This window comes from Xenopus laevis, chromosome 4L, assembly GCF_017654675.1.
Source record: "Xenopus laevis strain J_2021 chromosome 4L, Xenopus_laevis_v10.1, whole genome shotgun sequence".
Taxonomy (NCBI): Eukaryota; Metazoa; Chordata; class Amphibia; order Anura; family Pipidae; genus Xenopus; species Xenopus laevis.
In genome coordinates, this window is record NC_054377.1 from 3,110,316 (window position 1) to 3,124,157 (window position 13,842).

The 13,842-nt window shown below is 41.5% G+C and overlaps 1 protein-coding gene across 7 annotated transcripts in view; it reads left to right on the forward strand.

Annotated features, from left to right (window-relative positions):
- nell1.L (neural EGFL like 1 L homeolog) overlaps positions 1–13,842 on the forward strand; it is a 318,833-nt gene that overhangs the window by 146,449 nt on the left and 158,542 nt on the right. For 6 of the 7 annotated variants that reach the window (XM_041589242.1, XM_041589240.1, XM_041589241.1 and 3 more), the window contains exon 12: positions 20–148. In XM_041589242.1, the coding sequence (XP_041445176.1) occupies positions 20–148 (129 nt within the window). 7 annotated transcript variants of the gene reach the window in all.

The window sequence follows — 13,842 nt, forward strand, 5'->3', positions numbered from 1 at the left end:
TATATTCTTTATTTCCCAGGGCATAACTTTTGTGCCGACGGACATAGATGTGGTGAGAACTCGGAATGTAGAAACCGTAACACTAAAGCAACGTGTGAGTGTCTCAGTGGCTTTCAACCCATCCAAGGGGATCCGGCCTACTGTGAGGGTAAGTTCATGTTGACCAAAGTGTTGTCTTTGCATGAATCTGGCAAGTAAAAAGGATTTTGGTGGAAATAAATCTATGGAGATACAAGTGTCTATATTAATGGTCCTAAAGAGTGTGGTCTAGTGCTGCACTGTCTCGTTTTGTCTTGCTTGGTTATTTTATGGTCATACCATGATCTTTAGATGTTCTTAAGAGTTTCATTCTGACATTTTCTTTTGATTGTAAAAGTTTTGCCCATGGGAGGATCATGGGAGGCAGGGCAGTTCCTGATGGAAGCTTCATTCATTGCTTGCAGTCATGGAAGGAATTGAAGGAAGTGGCAAAACAAGTTGATGGTTTTGTTGGAACATTATCTCTCCAAATGTGGGTTAGGAGCCCCGTGGAAGCCAGGATTAGTCATGACCATCAGCCTGAGAGCAGCCATAATGAATCTCAACTGCAGTGACCATAATGAATCACAACCAGCAGCTCTGGAGCAGGCACACTTTATCAGCTACCAGCTTTAGGGCAGCCATGATGAATCATGAGTGCATGTGCTGAATTTATTGACTCTCGCACATTATTATGTGAATATTCATTGCTGCTGACATACGCTACCATATTGCTCTCCTTGTAATATTGTTACCTTTAAATAAGTTCAATTCACAAATAGTATTCTCCATTTATAACTGCCAAGATGAACTGATTATGAAGCATTTATTTGCCCTATATATAGCAGGCATCATAGTTTGAGAAACTTTTTTTTGTCCGTCTCTTTAATGCTTTGGCCAAAGAGGTTTTGGTTTCAGGTTAACAACGTATTAACCAATTTTCTCAACAACCTTCAAATGAAGGAACAAGAATGGATATTGGGCCAAAAAGGTTTGTGTAGATACTAAATCTGGCACAGGTGCTTTCTGTGGCCGAATGTCTCAATCTTACCATACTGTCACCAGCTTATACTACAATCTCCATCTTTACTCCCCCCAATGTCCATCGTGCCCTACTGTCACCATCTTGTTCTGCTGTCTCCATCTTGCCTTGTTGTCTTTATCATGCCTTGTCTCAATCTTGCCCTGCTGACATCATATTGTTCAACTGTCTCAATCTTGCCCTACTGTCTCAATCTTCCCCTTCTGTCTCCATTTTGCCCCACTGTCTCCATCTTACCCTACTGTCTCCATCTTGTTCTACGGTCTCAATCTTGCCCTACTGTCTCAATCTTGCCCTAGTGTCTCCATCTTGTCCTACTGTCTCAATCTTGCTCTACTGTCAGCATCATGCCCTTCTGTCTTCATCTTGCTTTAATGTCTCCATCTTGCCCTACTGTCTCGATCTTGTTCTACTGTCTACATCTTGATCTACTGTCTCCATCTTGTTCTAATGTCTTCATCTTGCCGTACTGTCTCCATCTTGCTCTACTGTCATCATCTTGCCCTATAGTCTACATCTTGTTCTACTGTCTCCATCTTGTCCTACTGTCTCCATCTTGTTCTAATGTCTCCATCTTGTTTTACGGTCTCCATCTTGCCCTACTGTCTCCATCTTGCCCTACTGTCATCATCTTGCCCTACTGTCTCCATCTTGTTCTGCTGTCTCCATCTTGCTCTGCGGTCTACATCTTGACCTACTGTCTCTATCTTTCCTAATATTTTTCTCGTGCCCAACTGTTCAACATGCCATACTGTTTTGCTTCACTGTCTTTATCTTCCCTACTGTCACTATCCTGGCCTGCTATTTCCTACTTGACTCATTGTCTCCATCTTTCCATACTTTGATTATCTTGTCTTACAGTTTCACCCTTGCCTTGCTGTATTATTCCTCCTACCCCTACCTTCAATAATACAATTAAGACGTTCATTCCACCTCAATATACCATCCTACTGTTGAATACAACAGATACATGAGTGATTTATGGTTGCTTTGCAAAATAGGAAATTTGCAATAATTAATTTGAATTAATAGCAGGCACTTTCTGTAAGTGGAGAGTACTTGAGTGAGCGTTAATAACAATGTATGGGATAAACCATTGGTATGAGTGAGTGGTGTTACTATGTATGCTAAACAATGCCAACTGTCTGCTGCCCCAAAAATAGTTCAGCAGCACACTCACTGCAGCACAGAAACAGTTTGGGGTGAATAGTTAAGCTAAAGTACAATTTACCAAGCAAGTGTCATTATAAAATTCAAGGAGAATAACAAGGTTCAGCCTCTGCAAATGAAAAATGGTAAAGTTATGAGTGTCCAACACCTCTTGGATCTATATTGTACCACAGGCTACAGCTCAGGATTAATATATCGGCTCCTGTCTGGCAGTTCTGATATATCAAAGGTGTAATAATGGAATTTTGTTGAATGGATATCAGATGCTGGTTGTCCAAGCGTTACTCATGTGAAGGTTGGCGTGGAGTATGAGGAGCACAAACCCCCACCTTTAGGTGTGAAGTTTGGAGTCTCTAGGAGTGTGCCTAACATATATGCCTAACACCCCATTGAATTATATTTATGTTAGCCTTTAAGTTGGTAGAAAATATTTTAAAATCTTTGGTATTTTAGTTAAGTAAAACCTCTAAACCCCATCTGGTGTTCTTCTTGGTGGTGCTTCATTTCCCAAGCCTGCCCCCTTGGGGGACAATACCATTTGAACCCATTCATTGCTCTCCACCTAGATCTGTGGAATCGCTATTTGTCTTAAGGGTAGAACCTTCTAGATATTCAGTATTGATGACTCAGTTTAAAAAATAAAGAATTGTTTTCTCTTTCCCTTGGTTCATTATTGACCTTTATGTTTCTCCCTGATGCTTCTCCTCTTTGTCCAACCATTATTTCCACTCCTTTGTTATAATGAAGAAATTGCATCTATTAAGGTGGTGGGGCCTCCTCTTGAGCCGAAGCCCCGGCCATTTCTGAAGGAGCTTTTTCGCTCAATATGAAATCAATATCCTATGGCGAAACTTTCCACTTGACCGTAAATTTCCCTCGGCTATTGTGCTTCATCCTCCTAAGAGTCGTAAAATGGCTTTTCACTCATTGAGATAAAATGGGTCGTTGAAACAAATCATGGGGAACGTTGTACGCGAGCTTCTGAGGCGACCTGGGAAACATCTGTCGATGCGACAATTTATGGAGAAATGTCTTTTTTTTTTTTTTCGTCTTCACCTTGTAAATTACATGTTTCTTGATGGAGGAGAGATGCCGGCCGAGAGCATATTTATTGTAAGCTACTGATAATGGGTATTAAAGCTCAGTGGACACCGGCGGTAATGTGTTGCCGCTCTCTGAAATGGATTTGTAATGCTTTTATTTTTCCAGGAGACCAACTTTCAAAAATTGCAAATAATTGTCTCGAAGATTTTCTATTTTGTACATGGCGGCTGTTTTAATTGGAAAAAAACGGTCTGATCCAAGGGCCTCCCAACCATAGGGTGTTTTTAGTACACCCCTATAATGATATGGTTATGAAATATCATCAATGAATTGGGCAGGACCATTCCCAATGTTCCTTTGGTGGAACATTTCATGCACTGTCCATTATTTAATGGCCATGTTCACTAGGGGTCATTTACAACTGTAAGTCCAAGAGTGTTAAGGGGTGCAAAAGCACATCTCGAGGTGTCTGTAGATGCAGGACAGTCCTGCCCTTGCCGCTTGTCAAGAACAGGGCCCCATTGATGACTGTACCCCACAGCCACCCCTAACTTGTGCATGTGAAAGTTGGGGGGCAGGGGTACCTCCACCCAGTCTGTCCCTCATTTTGGAAATGACCAGTACCATTGCATCTGTATGTATATAGATGATGCTAAAGTTCCATGGGGGCCCCAAAAATATATAAAGCTCCCTATTAGGATGTGAAGGACATTTAGGGGGTTATTTATCAAAGTCCGAATTTATCTTAATATTTTTGAAGAAAAAATCTGCACAGGTTTTTTTTTTCCTTATTTATTAATACCCTTTAATGAAAATTTGTTTGCGGAAAAAAACCTGTAAAAATCGTGAAAAAAATAAATCGTACACATTTTTTTCGTTTTCCACCAGAAAACCCGTTTTGCGAAAAGTCGATAAATTCACGAAACTGAAATTTTGACGGTGGTGTCAATTCACCGGCATCAAAATCTGCGGCGGCGACAATTTTGACACTGGCGACATATTGATGCGCATTAAAGTCAATGGGCATCCTTTAATTCTCGCCGGTGTCGGAATTGTCTTCTGCGTAAATTATACATAAAATTCACGCCTGGCTAATAAATTTGCCCATCACTAGTTATTGCACAAAACCCAGCGCAGATCAAAACATTTTTGGGACTTTTCCCATTGACTTATATGCAACCTCGGCAGGTCTGAGATGCCGGATTTTCAGATTCTGACTTTTGAAAAAAACAAGAATTTTTCGGGTTTTTGGCATTCGGAGTTTAGTAAATAACCCCCTTAGTAATTTAGCATTGTGCCCTGATGTAGAAAACATATATGTGGCATTATACACCTTCCCCTAACGTCCCTGCACTTATACTACTCAGCGTTTCTGATTATTACTATTTTTCAATTTAAAGAGCGGGGAGGGGGGCTTGTTCTGGGCCTCGCTGACTGGACGCTATCGCCCCCCCTCCTGCTCACTCGGAGCATTTATATGTTTCTGCCCAAGAGAAACGCTTATTTGTATCCTGCAAAAGGCAAATTAAAGCAACCTTATCTTTCCCCGACACAATTTACCATACGCTTCCCATTACAGAGCTCGCAAATCGAGTTCCCCAAATAGCATCTGAGCCGCGGCGTTATCATCGCTTTTCACTTTGTGAGAAATTAGAACTGCTAAATATATACTTACATGTGCCAGGGATGGAATTAGCCAGGAGCTACGGCGCAAATAAAAATGCATGGCATGGGCTGCGGAAAAGACAGAGGCGTTAATTTAGCTTCCGCACACACACAAATATACATGCGAGTACATGTGAGTGTACCCTGATCCACCTGCATCTCTCTGTTTACATGATATCCCCCACTGATTACAGCTGATGCCTGTTGCCTTCTACTTCCCCTTTCCTTCTCTTCTTCTTTCTTCATCATTATCCTGTATTGACCCTTTTTTTTCCCATTCTCTGTTCAATGCCTTCCTTCTCCCCTTCCCTGATCTTCATTGCCTTTTACTTCCCCTTTCCTTTTCTGTTTTTGTCTTCTGCTTCCCCTTCCCTTTTCTCCTTCCCTGTTCATCATTGACCTCTACTTCCCCTTCTACTTCTTCATTGCCTTTTACTTCCCCTTTCCTTCCTCTTTCCCTTTCTCTTTCCCTGATCTTCATTGTCTTTTACTTCCCCTTTCCTTTTCTGTTTTTGTCTTCTGCTTCCCCTTCCCTTTTCTCCTTCCCTGTTCTTCATTGACCTCTACTTCCCCTTCTACTTCTTCATTGCCTTTTACTTCCCCTTTCCTTCCTCTTTCCTTTTCTCCTTCCCTCATCTTCATTGTCTTTTACTTCCCCTTTCCTTTTTTCCTGTTGTTCTTTGTCTTCTACTTCCCCTTCGCTTCTTTCCTTCCCTGTTCATCATTGTCTTCTACTTCCCCTTCCCTTCTCTCCTTCCCTGTTCTTCATTGTCCTCTACTTCCCCTTCTACTTCTTCATTGCCTTTTACTTCCCCTTTCCTTTTCCACTTCCCTTATCTTCATTGCCTTTTACTTCCCCTTTCCTTCCTCTTTCCTTTTCTCCTTCCCTTATCTTCATTGCCTTTTACTTCCCCTTTCCTTTTTCCCTGTTCATCATTGTCTTCTACTGCCCCTTTCCTTCTGCCCATGGCTTGTGTTGATCATTATCTCCTTTATTTACAGTTGTCCATTGTTTCCCACTGTTCCTTCCCTGTTGCTCAGTCCAACTACCCATTGCTAATGACTGTGTCTGCCTCGTGCTTATTACCTCTTGCTGTTCCCTCCCTGCTGCCTTTGGCTTTATTAAGTTATTTGTGAATGTAAAATTGGTGTTAAAAGCAGTATCTGCCTGTATCTGCACTGCTGCTCCTGACAACATACACAAAGTAGTAGTAGCAGGAGCCCTGTGCTTCCAGGGTTCACTTGAGTGAATTGTTGTGCTATTTTGCGGTTCTATGCTGTTGCTTTGAGACTCTGAGGAGAAGCAATGCACTGTGGGTATAAAATGGCATTTTACATTGATATTTGCCCTGTCTCGTACAATTAACATTCAGCTGTTCCGGCAATGAGCTGAAACTAAAGATTCTGAGAGACTTGACTCATCTCTGCTGCTTTCTGAATACATTTCCCAGCATCTGTCGCACTCCCACAGGGGATGCTGGGAGTTGTAGTGAGACCACAGCTCTATAACTCAGTCCTTGTTGATGGACGCCTGCGTCTGGGCCATATTTCATGGTGGAACCTTCTGCGGTTCTTCCCAACCATCTGCCTGTTGCCGCCGCCACCTGAGTTCTCTGTTTCACAGCCGGAACCTCATCATCAACTTGTTCTGTAAAGAGATTAACATGGACTTTGCAAATGTTCTCCAAAAAAACGACACTTAGTAGAACGAGCCCCCCCCCCTCGACCAGCTCCTCCTCGAGGAATCCAACCCATTACAATGAGAATTTTAACTCCAAAACATCATTTATCATCACTCCAGGTAGTCGCCTGTACCAGCTGGTGCCACTCTCTCCTGTGATCTCCGAGCAATAAAAGCTTCGGCGTTGGGTCATGTGACCAGGCGAAATGTATTATGGGCTTTCGCTGATTGGCTTGTTCACCCCACTCTGTGATATTAGAGGAGAGAGCCGAGAGCATGAGGGACCCCCGAACACATGGAGGGAAATCAGAGGCGAAGAATTCATCACTTTTATTTACTCTCATTGCTCCGCCCCCTCGCTCCACTAATTGAATAGAAATGCAACAGGCGCCGGCAACGCGGGGAAGGGAAATTGTTGCCAAGAAATTCTGATTTGGGTTTATTTATTTATTTAATAGAATTTGCTAAAGCTCAGTTTAAAGTAGACATTCATAATTTTTGCAATGGAGCCGTTTTGGGCATCATAATTTTGTTGGTAGGATGGAACCACTTATTTTAGCAGAATCCGACTAAACCTTTTGTATTCAGCCAAACCAAATCCCTAAAGTCTAAATTTTACTGTATTTTCTCTCTATTTCTCTTTACTCTCAGCTAGATCTGTCTGGTAATTGTATAGTCTGGGCATAGCATTAACAAATTCAGCAGGAACAGTCCCTAAATTTGCACATAGTCTGTACAGAGAGATCCCATAAACTATGGCAGCATAGGTATTCCCATGTACTAAGCACAATTCAGCAGGAACAGCCCCTAAGTTTGCTCATAGTCTGTACAGAGAGATCCCATAAAACTATGGCAGCATAGGTATTCCCCTGTACTAAGCACAATTCAGCAGGAACAGTCCCCTAAGTTTGCTCATAGTTTGTACAGAGAGATCCCATAAAACTATGGCAGCATAGGTATTCCCTGTACTAAGCACAATTCAGCAGGAACAGTCCCTTAAGTTTGTTCATAGTCTGTACAGAGAGATCCCATAAAACTATGGCAGCATAGGTATTCCTCTGTACTTAGCACAATTCAGCAGGAACAGCCCCTAAGTTTGCTCATAGTCTGTACAGAGAGATCCTATAAAACTGTGGTACATAGGTATTCCCTGTACTAAGCACAATTCAGCAGGAACAGTCTCTAAATTTGCTCATAATCTGTACAGAGAGATCCCATAAAACTATGGCAGCATAGGTATTCCCTGTACTAAGCACAATTCAGCGGGAACAGCCCCTAGGTTTGCTCATAGTCTGTACAGAGAGATCCCATAAAACTATGGCAGCATAGGTATTCCCTGTACTAAGCACAATTCAGCAGGAACAGTCCCCTAAGTTTGGTCATAGCCTGTACAGAGAGATCCCATAAAACTATGGCAGCATAGGTATTCCCTGTACTAAGCACAATTCAGCAGGAACAGTCCCTAAATTTGCTCAAAGTCTGTACAGCGAGATCCCATAAAACTATGGCAGCATAGGTATTCCCTGTACTAAGCACAATTCAGCAGGAACAGTCCCTAAGTTTGCTCATAGTCTGTACAGAGAGATCCCATAAAACTATGGCAACATAGGTATCCCCTGTACTAAGCACAATTCAGCAGGAACAGTCCCTAAGTTTGCTCATAGTCTATACAGAGAGATCCCATAAAACTATGGCAGCATAGGTATTCCCTGTACTAAGCACAGAGAGATCCCATAAAACTAGGTATTCCTCTGTATGTGGCATTAACATTGATTATCCCAGACACCAGTTTATTCCCAATCTCAAAACTTGTCAAAATCCCTCTGAAAACCAAACACCTCTTGACTGTATCGTATGACTCTGATTATTCCAGTGCCATCAGAAAACACAGAGCCAATGATTTAAATGCCAAAATGGTCATTAATGAATACATTAAAGTGAAGCGTCCCAAGGGCAGACCCCCGAGGTGCTTGACTTCTAGTGCCGGCCCATCTAGAAAGTGTCCAATTAATCACGTCTCTCAGCGCTCAGTCTTTCATCCCGTTGCCTAACCGAGAACAAATACTTGGCCCCAGACCAATATTCCTTAATTTGATCAATAACCTACAGAGCTGAACTGTATCAGTCTAAAGACAGTAAATCACGTCTCCAGTAACCTGAAGGTCTAATGTTCTGCTCCGTTCAGCTTCATAGAAAGCTATTGGACTGGATATTGTATCTTGATGGGGTTTTAGGGTTACCTATTTGTCTCCTGCTTGTAGATGACAATCAAGGGGCCAATACAGCCCTTGACTGAGGCAGAGAGGACTTCAGTTGGGATTGCTGATGGGATATAGCACATTCCAAGCACTTGATAATGCAATTTTTTAAAGGGATACAGTCTTCATAAAATATTAGATAAATACTTATTGCAGACTTGATCATCTACTGAATTTGTAGGCTTCAAACTCCGGCCTCGCGGATCCCAGTCTGGAGACAGCAAACGAGCATCTGCCTCGGTCCCTAGGTGACTTCATTTTGGGGGTGCCATAGAGCTACTTTGCCTCAGCACATGACCTCAAAAAGAAGCCGCCTGGTAATTATATTATGAAGGCAATTATTTTACCAGGGATCACTGAATCTATTAGCACTGCTGGCGCCTAATGAATAAAACCAATTGTACATTCAATTAAACTTGATTTTAATTACAATTATGAAAATCAGAGCCAATGTTCTGCAATGTCCGTTGCTTCACTGGAAGCCTTGCACACGAAGGGGACTTTTTGTACTTATTCAAACTGCCGCTCCTAACTGCCTACCCCCACTGTCCTCTCCAAATAGCCCAGGGACTCGGTTGTACCCAGAACTTTTTTTTCCCATTCCATCCTGGCCATTGTTCTATCCGGCTCTGCGTCTTCATAAGTCGACCTTCCAATTTTTTCCCGCCCCTGCAGTGTTGCTCCGAGCTAAATTGCATTTCGAGCGCACGCCATCCAGGGACAAGATTTGGGAAACAACCTTTGTAATAAAGAGCATTGTATAGGCAGCAGCTGACAGTTGCACAATTGCAATGACCAGCTGAACCATTGTGCCTTATCACCTACAGTATTGACTTTGCAACCCAATTAGCAGGGTGCCGTGACACCTTTTCACCGTTGACTAATTTATATGCTGACAGATATGATAAGGGAAGGCTTTTCTAATGTCCTTTTAATTCTTAACAGCAGTTTCTGGATGTTTTTTTCTCCATTTTTGTTTCCTTTGTTGCTTCACTCAGTGATGGTTCAATAATGAAGAGATTTATGTACCTACTTCACATTGAGATAAGCCAAGTGCCATTAGGAACAAGTGCCAATTGAGATATCTTTACTTCATAACTGCTTGAGAACTGAAGGAGAACCTTGTTCCCTGGTTTATTGACTCCTGTTGACCATATGGGCAGGGTCCCACCAGGAAGTCCTGTCTTCTGTTTGTTCATCAGGCTTCTCACTGGCATTTTGACTGTTATGATTAAGTCTATACATCGCGTTGCTGGTCATCCTCTTTTGCCTTCCTCCTCAACATATGTATTGAACCAATAAACAAGACAACTTCATGACCTGGTCATTGCGGGAGGTTAGGTTCGATTTGGGCAATGAGTTTGTCAATGATCTTCCACCCTAAAGACTTCACCTTCACCAAAGGTCAAAATCATCAACAACTGAAGATGTTCTGTCTTTTGTTTGTTCTTCAGGCTTTCTCATTGGCATGTTTATGAATGTTGTAATTGAGTCTATCCAACATGTTACTGGTTGTCCTCTTCTTCCTCTTTTCTCTTTCACTCTTCTGAGCATAATTGTCTTTTCCAGTAATTTGACTCTTCGCATATGTCCAAAGAAGACAGCTTCAGCCTGGTCTTTGGTGTTTCAAATGAAGTAGGCTTGATTATGTCAAGGATATTTTTGTATGCTTCTTGCTTTTCATGATATTCTCAAAAGTCTTTGCCATCATAGACATCCCAAGGCATGAGTGCTTTAGGTTGTTTTGTTTGTTCTTCAGGCTTCTCATTGGCATGAGTGTTGCAATTGAGTCTATCCATCTTGTTGCTGGTTGTCCTCTTCCTTTTTTCTCTTCTGACCATAATTGTCTTTTCCATTAAATTGACTCTTCTCATTTGTCCAAAGAAGATAACTTCAGTCTTTGGTGCTTCAAGTTAAAAGCTTGGGCTTGATTTGGTTAAGGATCTTTTTGTATGTTTCTCGCTTTTCATGTTATTCTCAAAAGACTTTGCCGTCATTGATATTCCAGTAATTTAGGGTGTTTTTTCTTGTTGCTGTTTTTACTCTTCCTCTTTTCTCTTCCACATTTCTGAGCATAACTTTTCCAGTCAATTGGATCTTCTCATAATATGTCCAAAAAGACAGCTTCAACCTGGCCACTGGTGCTTCAAGGGGGAGATTAGACTTGATTTGGACATGGGTCATTGTGTCTCTTGCCATCAACAGTATTGATCACTGCAAAATCAAAAAACTCAAGCTCAGCCATCAATAGTTTTCCTGTTCTGCTTCTTAATTAACCTCTTTTCACATTCATGAAGAGTCCCAGAAGATACCATAGCTTGGACAATCATGATCTATACCAAAAAGAAGACATGTTCTCTTGTCTGGGCTGCCAAGGTAAATGTTAATTTTGCTTGTGGAAAATGAAGCAAGTGTCCTGTGGGCACAGAATGGCTCCATTCAAATACTCAATTTATTTAGGGATTTCATCTACAGGAAGTAATGGACTTATTTTAGGTCACCTCTGTAAAGGAGTCCAGGGAAACCTCTTTCAGGATTTATTTGTGCTAATTAAATAAACATTCTTCTGATGCGGTAATTGCACAGGGATAATAATTATAGGCATAATTAGCAATTCAGATCCTTAATTGAAGATGATCTCTTCAGAACAGGATCAGATTCCAAAGGCCGGCAGCCATTAAAATGTGCTTGGCTAATTAGATCTAAAAATATTTGGCTTGTACATCTCCGTCTGGCATGTCCTCTAAGAAATGTCAGCCCTAAGTGCCAAGGAACATCTGCAGAGTATCTAACGTGTTAAAATCTGGATTGTAAGAGTAAGCAAGGCAAGCTTAAAGGGGAAGAGACAATAAATAAATCCATTACAAATTGGGGATGAGTGCTCTACTCCACCTTAGAAGAAATACAATAAGTGTGCATCACTATACGACTCAATAGTCGCCATTTCGGTGGGACAGTCACAGATTGTGGAGCCAAAAAGGGCGGGTTATAGAATAGTGGACAGGGATCAGATAGATGTGGCTACTGTTTGGGCAGTTGGTCAGATCAGGTGCACGGAGGGGGTATTTTGTGCCCACTTGGTTTTCTAAACCATTTACAGCATTTTAAACAATTAATTTTTCATGGGCATTAAAGCAACTGAAATGTTCAATTTTCGACATCCAATTCCTCAAGAACTCGGCACCCCCCGCCAAATGCATTTACACTGCCCGCCCTTATACTGTCAGCCTGTACTTAGCTGGTAAAGCTTTACAAAAAAAAAATCACCCACAGCCAATAATTTAATCTCCATTTTCTATCAGCAAATGTGCCAGTTTACAGCCTGCAAATATTTGTTAGTACAAAATAAAATTGAAAGAAAACTAAAAAAAGCAAACAAAATGACTCCTTTGCTAGACAAACCCACTCAGAGCTCAGCGGGGGAATCGTCAGCTTTCATGAGAAAACAGCTCCCGAGAGACACGATAACTAAGTGCCTTTGGGGCCAGATTAAATGTTAAAAATCAAAAAATTTATAAAATTAAGAATATAAAGGATAAAGAATTAAGAAATAAGTCCAGGAGTAAGCAGACACCTCCCACTTGGTGCACAGGGAACCCTACAATTTCTAAATTTGTCAAATTGTTCCAACCCCCGATGAATCAAACTTTTATTGCAAAGCTTAGAATTTAATTTAATTGAAATGAGCATGCAGTCCTTGTTTGGGCAGTAAAGCAATTAAAAAAATAAGAAAAAATTTACAGATAATATTTTCCACTGTAATTCAAGAATGTAATAGCCCCCCCACCCGTGGCTTTTGGGAACTGCAAATACTACTGTTCTGTGCCAACTCATGGCTTGATTTTGACATAGTCTCAAGTTAACATGTTGCTATACTATATCTTCTAGTTTTTCCAAAGTCAGGACTATCAGAAATGAGACTTCAGGAATGTCCTTGCGGGCCTCATCATTGTTGTTATGTTTAGACAGTCTAGTATGTAGCCCTTTAACAACTTTATGAAACAGCCTTTGGTGGTTGATGGGTCCTGGTGTTATCAAAATCAGAGATTGGGCAACATTCATATAAAGTATTGTTTTATCCATTTTTTTCTGTTGTGCCTACCTTGGCCATCTTCATCTTCCTTTACTGGGTCCACCCTACTTTGGTGTTTCCATCTTGCCCTACAGCCTGCAACTGAAGATCTGTTTCAGTTTGTCCTTTTATCTCCATCTTACCTCACTTTCTCCATCTTGCCCTACTATCTCCAACTTGAATATCTGACTCCATCTTGTTCTGTTGGCTCCATCTTGTCCTGCTATCTCTATCTTTCTGCACTTTCTTCCTCTTGCCCTAGTGTCTCCAACTTGAATATCTTTTTCAGCTTGTCCTATTTTTCCATCTTGTCCTACTGTCTTCATCTTGTCCTACTGTCTCCATCTTGACCTACTGTCTCCTTCTTGTCCTACTGTCTCCATCTTGCCCTACTGTCTCCATCTTGTCCTACTGTCTCTATCTTGTCCTACTGGCTCCATCTTGTCCTATCTCTATCTTTCCCAACTCCACCCTGTCCTACTATCTCTATCTTGCCCCACTTTCTCCATCTTGCCATACCGTCTCCATCTTGTCTTACTGTCTTCATCTTGTCCTACACTCTCTATCTTGCCCTACTGTCTACATCTTGTCCTACAATCTCCAGCTTGCCCTACTGTCTCCATCTACTTTCTCCATGTCCTACTTTCTGCTTCTTGTTCTACTGTCTACTTCTTGCTTTAGAGTCTTCATCTTTCCTGACTATTCTTTCTGTCCCACATAGTAAGTTAGGGTGAAATCACTTTCAAACCTTCTTATCTTATAAATCTTCTTAAAAATACACTATTTTTTTTTGTGCCACTGCTAACACAGCTAATAATATTTTTAGCTCTGCAATGTGCAGGACCAAGGGCAACCTCTGCTGCTCGGACCCCCCATAAAAACAGCTCAGCAC